The sequence below is a fragment of the Cottoperca gobio genome, chromosome 5 (assembly GCF_900634415.1).
Source record: "Cottoperca gobio chromosome 5, fCotGob3.1, whole genome shotgun sequence".
Lineage (NCBI taxonomy): Eukaryota > Metazoa > Chordata > Actinopteri > Perciformes > Bovichtidae > Cottoperca > Cottoperca gobio.
Window position 1 is genome coordinate 13887317 of NC_041359.1, and position 7796 is coordinate 13895112.

The window sequence follows — 7796 nt, forward strand, 5'->3', positions numbered from 1 at the left end:
CACCTCAACTGTAGAAAGAAGTACTACCAACCCTGTTCAATCCACAAGAACAGTAGTTTCCCCCACAAATACAGAAGTTTCACCAAATTCACACTCTACATCCCATCGACTAACTACTCAAGTCACTCAAACATCTCCTGAACACGAAACTAAACTACTACAATAGGGACTAAGCACAACTCATCTCCCATTGACTAGCCAGGAAACATCTATAACAACAATGTCCTCATCGACAGAGCAACAATCTACTCCTGTTACGACAATGACACCAACAGGAACAAGTGGAATCAACAGTGTCAACATCAATACTCACCTCAACTGTAGAAAGAAGTACTACCAACCCTGTTCAATCCACAAGAACAGTAGTTTCCCCCACAAATACAGAAGTTTCACCAAATTCACACTCTACATCCCATCGACTAACTACTCAAGTCACTCAAACATCTCCTGAACACGAAACTAAAACTACTACAATAGGGACTAACACAACTCATCTCCCATTGACTAGCCAGGAAACATCTATAACAACAATGTCCTCATCGACAGAGCAACAATCTACTCCTGTTACGACAATGACACCAACAGGAACAATGGAATCAACAGTGTCAACATCAATACTCACCTCAACTGTAGAAAGAAGTACTACCAACCCTGTTCAATCCACAAGAACAGTAGTTTCCCCCACAAATACAGAAGTTTCACCAAATTCACACTCTACATCCCATCGACTAACTACTCAAGTCACTCAAACATCTCCTGAACACGAAACTGAAACTACTACAATAGGGACTAACACAACTCATCTCCCATTGACTAGCCAGGAAACATCTATAACAACAATGTCCTCATCGACAGAGCAACAATCTACTCCTGTTACGACAATGACACCAACAGGAACAATGGAATCAACAGTGTCAACATCAATACTCACCTCAACTGTAGAAAGAAGTACTACCAACCCTGTTCAATCCACAAGAACAGTAGTTTCCCCCACAAATACAGAAGTTTCACCAAGTTCACACTCTACATCCCATCGACTAACTACTCAAGTCACTCAAACATCTCCTGAACACGAAACTGAAACTACTACAATAGGTACAAGCACAACTCATCTCCCATTGACTAGCCAGGAAACATCTATAACAACGATGTCCTCATCGACAGAGCAACAATCTACTCCTGTTACGACAATGACACCAACAGGAACAATGAATCAACAGTGTCAACATCAATACTCACCTCAACTGTAGAAAGAAGTACTACCAACCCTGTTCAATCCACAAGAACAGTAGTTTCCCCCACAAATACAGAAGTTTCACCAAATTCACACTCTACATCCCATCGACTAACTACTCAAGTCACTCAAACATCTCCTGAACACGAAACTAAAACTACTACAATAGGGACTAAGCACAACTCATCTCCCATTGACTAGCCAGGAAACATCTATAACAACGATGTCCTCATCGACAGAGCAACAATCTACTCCTGTTACGACAATGACACCAACAGGAACAATGGAATCAACAGTGTCAACATCAATACTCACCTCAACTGTAGAAAGAAGTACTACCAACCCTGTTCAATCCACAAGAACAGTAGTTTCCCCCACAAATACAGAAGTTTCACCAAATTCACACTCTACATCCCATCGACTAACTACTCAAGTCACTCAAACATCTCCTGAACACGAAACTGAAACTACTACAATAGGTACAAGCACAACTCATCTCCCATTGACTAGCCAGGAAACATCTATAACAACGATGTCCTCATCGACAGAGCAACAATCTACTCCTGTTACGACAATGACACCAACAGGAACAATGGAATCAACAGTGTCAACATCAATACTCACCTCAACTGGAGAAAGAAGTACTACCAACACTCATCAATCCAAACAACTATAATTTCTTCCACAATTACAGAGGTCCCACCAAGTTCACACTCTACATCCCATCGACTAACTACTCATGTCACTAAAACATCTCCTGAACACGAAACTGAAACTACTACAATTGGTACAAGCACAACTCATCTCCCATTGACTAGCCATGAAACATCTTCAACAATGATGTCCTCATCGACAGAAAACAATCTACACTTGTTACCACAGTAACACCAACAGGAAAAATGGAATCAACTGTGGAAATAATTAGCACAAACAAATTTTCAACAGTTAGCCATCCAACGTCTACTATTATTCCCTTTGTAAATACCACTGTCACTTTGACAACACTTTCTACAACTCCTCATTGTGAGGACTGTCAGTGTGTTGGGGGTACCTGTAAATTCAACGTGACACTTGGAAGATGTCACTGCCACTGTCAAGACTCTGTGTATGGAGATATCTGCTCTTTTGGAGAGAATGACACCGCTTCTAATGTTGGTGAGGTTTTTCATACCCAATTACAGTTTTTCAAAATATTTCAAAATACAAAATGTTATAAAATTGTATTGAAATGTCTATAATGTTTTTTGCATTTCAATTTATTGGTGTCATCATTTTTGCAGATACTGGAGCAATACCAACTCGAAAAGCAAATTTTTCTTTGGAAATCCAGCTCACTTTTAAGTTGGCTTTTAATGATCTAAGCTCACCTCAATCATTAGAATTCATCAATACATTAGAACGGGAGGTATATCACTTTTTGTTTTTTTCACAACTTAATTATTCATAGTATTAAGTATTTAATCATATCTTTTAACTTATTACCTAATTTCTTACACAGCAATATTTGCAATTACTATTACAATATAACAATCTTTTTTGTTATTTGTGCTTTGCTCTATTCATTTTTGTAAGTTATTGTCCAAGATATTTATTTGCTTATTGTTATAACCATGCTATTATAACATTTGTCCTTTGTTGTAGCTTGAAGACTTATGCAAACAAGCAGATCCACAAACTTTTAAAAAAGTACAAGTCATCAAGTTATCGTAGGTTTTTATTAAACTTTACTAATTATATTATTCAAATTACTCTTTAATCAAGTTCAAGTTGTTTTCTTTTGGTAATATCTTTCCATTTTTCTATTGTAGACCAGGAAGTGTTGTTGCAGAGAGTGTGGCGGAGTACAACTATCCAAACAATGAAACTCAAATCCAGTTTGTCAACACTCAGCTTGATCAGGTGTTGTCTGATATCTTGAATGACACAAGTAACCTCAATAAGATTTCTCAGGCCTTTAATGGTTCAGATGTGCAGTTAAATGAACTCACCTTCCAGCCACCTGAGATAATAAGTAAGTGTACTCAATGTCAGTTCTGAACATGCATATTTGACTCATTGCTGCTTTGCACAGTCAGTGTTTCTTTATTCAATATACTGTATGTCAACATGTCTATATTTGTATTATTGTATGTGCACACGATGATAACTACATCACTTTTTTATTCATCAGATATTGCAGATCTGAAACCTTTTGTAAACTGTTCTCAGTTTGCTAATTATACTGCTGATATTAATAATGGTCAATGGCAGTGTGCTGGACCTTGCAAAACAAACCCTGATTACTGTGACCAACATGGAGAATGTCTCAATGACATTTACAAAGGGCCAATCTGTAGGTAAGCAAAAACATCAGTTTTCTCTTAACCTTATCTTTATCTCAAATATGTCTCATATTTCTGCTTGTAATGTTACATTTAATAACGTTATTCACTCTTATGTTCCTTCAATCCAGGTGCTTTGAATCTAGCCTTGAGCAGTTTTATGGCCCACAATGTGAAGTCTCCCGTTGGGGTCCAGGTTTCTATGGGGCGCTGTTTGGATCATTGGCAGTAGCACTCCTACTCTTGATTATCATTGTCATTGCTGTCATCGTCAAAAAGAGACATACGGCTGTTTGGTGGGTTATGATGCCCAAAATGGGCAACAAATGCTGTTTCTTGTTGCTGTCATCATAAAGTTATAAAAATTGCTATGTGAAAATAATGAAACTAACTATCTATTTTAGGAAAAGAAGCAACTCCTATAACAGAAGTCTGTCTGCCTTTGAGGAAGATTTCTTTGACTTCTCTGATACAGGTGTGTCCTGGTCTGTTTTTTTTAGTAATCATTTATTTGTTGTAAAAAAATTCAGCTATCAAATTCTCAGCAAGGAGTCTAACATTTGCAGTTTCAATATTATCTTCTTTTTTTTGCAAGGAGATCACAATTTGGGATTTGCAGGCACTTATACATCAGAGGGTTTTAGGCCACATCTAAAAAATGTTGACAACCGATTGCAGGTATTCTTGTTTACTCTTCTGGTATTACATACAGTACCTATGGAAGTCTTGTGCAGTACAAGAACAGATACATGTAAGATTATAGTTTAAGTGTTGATATTAATGTGTGATCATTCTTGTATTCTATCCAGGTCACAACAAAACGTCCAGAGGTTTTTGAACATCAACCCTAGATGAAGGCTACAGACTGTAACTAATGACTAATGTTTTAATTACAATGGCTTTCCATGCTAGCAGTAAAGAAAATTACAGATCAGTATGAGCTACCAACTTTATATTGCACATGATATATTATAATCGTAATTTGTTATTAAGATATTTATGACATTATTTATATGAATTGTAATTCACTGTAGCCTCGTGTAACCTTTATTAAAATGAACATGTCAAATCAGACTCCACTCAATTCACACCAGACTACAACTATTGGTTTTTGCACTAATTTGTTTGTGTTTTTAATGTTTTCCTCATTTAAAAACTACATACATGCTACCCTAAGATGTTTTCATTGTATATATTGTCAATGAGCAATGCTTCTCTGCAGTATTGAGATATATAAGGTCAAATATTTATCATTTAAAAAACATTTAATTCTGTCCCTTCCTGAAACTCTTGCCCAGATGTTGTTTCAGCACTGTTATGAAACATGCCATTACCATCAGCATCTAGGGTTTCTGTATTTGTATTAAATCATGTTGTGGGTAAATTGTGTCCATTATTCCCCCTAAGAGAGTAATGGTTGCTTGTTGACAACACCCAAATTTAGTACAATATCCGGTCACTAGATGGCAGACACACACTGCTTTTAATGATGTTTTGCATTTGCAATATGTGAATAGAGACACACAAAGATAGAGGGAGTTTAATACAAGTTTAATGATCTATCAAACTAATTAGAGAGATGTGAGAATGTGTTATCATTTAATCAACCTCAGTAGGGACCATCTCTGTTCTGAATTGGGACTGTGTACTGTCAGTGTCACAGCTTTATGAATACTGAAACAGCACAATATTATTGTTCCTACCAATCTTACTAGTTGTGATAATGGCTTTGGGGAGATCAATTTATTTTCTTTATTTTTTTTTTCTTTGCCACTGTACCTCTAAAGCAGAGGTATGGGGCCAGCAGCGTTCAGAGGACGTCGGGGGGCGCTGGAAGCAATATTATAAAAAGGGGGGCATTCACATGTCTTTGGGGGGCGTTTGTGTGTACGGCCCGCGAGGTAATTCATAAACACATGCAAAAAATCTACTCCAAAAAAATGTATCCAAATCTAGTCAGATATAGACTATAACCTGCGACTGACTGATTTTCCTGGTGTTGTGTTCAAGGACCCTGACCACGGTCAGGGTCCTTGAACACAACACGAGCGGAACGTGTCATCACGTGGTCACGTCATGTCAAAAACTTCTATATTAAACGAGACGGTCATTGACATGAGCGAACGCAGCATGGCAAGTGTAACAAAGAGAAAGGTGGATGCGGAATGTTCCAGGAGAAATGGACGAACGATTATTTCTTTGTGGAAGTAAAAGGCCAGTGTTTGTGTGGATGCGCTTGCGGTCATGGAAAAGGCTCACGAGCTGCATTACAGCTCGAAACATGCCAAACTGCACAAGCTGATAGGACGAGTTGAGTGCGTTTGAATAAAGTAAACATTGTGTGTTTTTAGACTTTTATTTTGCTGAGCGATAAAGTGCTGCTTGAAAAACAAAAACAAGCACCGTCCCCCTCAGCCGCCACTACTGTTCGAAAACATTAATGTTATTCCAAAGATACACCATGAATAAAACTAATCTGAATTAATGTTAAAACACTAACACTCTGGTCGGGACTTGGACCAGCAGCAGACGAGCTGCACTCTGGCTTCTCGTAGTAGAAGAGCTAACACCAGCAGAGCTAACATCAGCAGAGCTAACATCAACAGAGCTAACACCAGCATCACCGCTGCTGATTCAGGCTGTGTGTTTAAAAAACGTGGATATTTTCGCCTGAATTTCTGAACGTTTGGGTCGATTTATAATTAATGTGTTGGATATTTGACTTGTTTGCACTTTGTAGTTCTCTCCTCTCCTTTCCTCTCTCGTTTGTTCGCGAAACGGAGAGAATGTGAATGCGCAAAGTGCAACACTCCTTAATAAGATGTCTTTGTTTGCTCCCTGGGTACATGGTGTATCACGACAATTGAAGGTAAAAACAACAAAACATTTGTTCAATAATATAATATTTATTATTATTTTGAAATTTTATTATGTAACTGCAATCTCAGAGAATTTGAGTTTTTATAATAACATAATATAGCCGCCTAATAATAAGAAAAATATTATAAGAATTTAAATACTAAATTAATATAATCAATATGTAATATAAATTATAAAGACTAAGAATAATAATAATAATTAAATTAATACAAACAGCCTAATAATCAACATTAGAATTCAGGGGAGACAAAAAGGAAGCGTACATTTTATTTGATGGGTGGGGCGGTAAGGGACCTGGATAATGGATAGGGGGGGGCGCTGGCCCAAAAAATATATGAGAACCACTGCTCTAAAGCTAGGGCAACTCCCTGTTGCTGGTCCTTAACAGCAATACAGTCCACTGATTGTCTTTTCATTTGAGCCATTGATGGCTATTTGTATCCCCCTAGTGGCTGACTCAGAATATACACCTTTGACCAATTTCTTTACCTTCAACTATATTTTGTATGCTGACCTGAGTCAAATTTAACCAGCAGCATTTCAGTCTAAGTTAAATATTTACATGTCCCCCCTATACCTAAGAAAAGTTATACCAAAATAAAAAGTCAATGCATACAATGGTATTATTTAGCAGATTTCACATTCCAGATAATCTTGCTGCAGTGAATTGGGAATCAGATTAAACAGAAAAAGAAAGATTCTTGTCTCGACTTGTCTTGCCACATGAAAATATGACATATTGAAGATATGCATTATTTTTGCTATAACCAAAAGTGTATATATTATTATAAAAACAATAAAATAAAATAAAATAATGTTCTTTGTATGTTGCACTTACATTTGTTTGGCTTATTAAAAGCTATTGTTCTGAGTTTATGTGATTACATATATTTGAAGCTTATGTACTTGCAAGATTCTTGCTGTTCGGAGTTGTATCCTCATGAATGTTTTCACTTATTGTAAGTCACTTTGGAAAAAAGCGTCAGCTTAATGAACAGCTGTAATGTCATGTAATTATATATTTGTATAAATAACAGATATAAGCAAAAATAACAAGGAATATTCCATGAAAAGTAACTTTAGATCATTTGTTAAGAAAATTTTCACAACACCATTTATGACAAAATAGATATTATTATCCACATTGTGTCTATATACATATATTATTATTATTATTTATTTTATGTAGTTATATATTTAAGCAATAGCTCACGACTTGGTATATGCTCATTATATCACAGTTAAGGGGTGTGGTTCGGCCCCGACGCGACTTGTAACTACAATTCTACCGTGATATACGCTCATTATACCGCGGCTAAGAAACAATCAGATTGCTTGATTTGACATATCCGTATTTATAA

The 7796-nt window shown here is 36.6% G+C and overlaps 1 protein-coding gene across 1 annotated transcript; it reads left to right on the plus strand.

Moving 5' to 3' along the window:
- Nucleotides 1-1766: 1766 nt before the first annotated feature.
- On the plus strand, nt 1767-4406 carry LOC115008934 (mucin-3B-like). Its single transcript, XM_029432845.1, has 10 exons — nt 1767-1799; nt 2263-2389; nt 2515-2639; nt 2876-2940; nt 3043-3245; nt 3405-3570; nt 3687-3851; nt 3960-4030; nt 4151-4233; nt 4365-4406. Exons 1-10 carry the CDS (start codon nt 1767-1769, stop codon nt 4404-4406), a joined length of 1080 nt encoding a protein of 359 aa, XP_029288705.1.
- Nucleotides 4407-7796: the final 3390 nt, after the last annotated feature.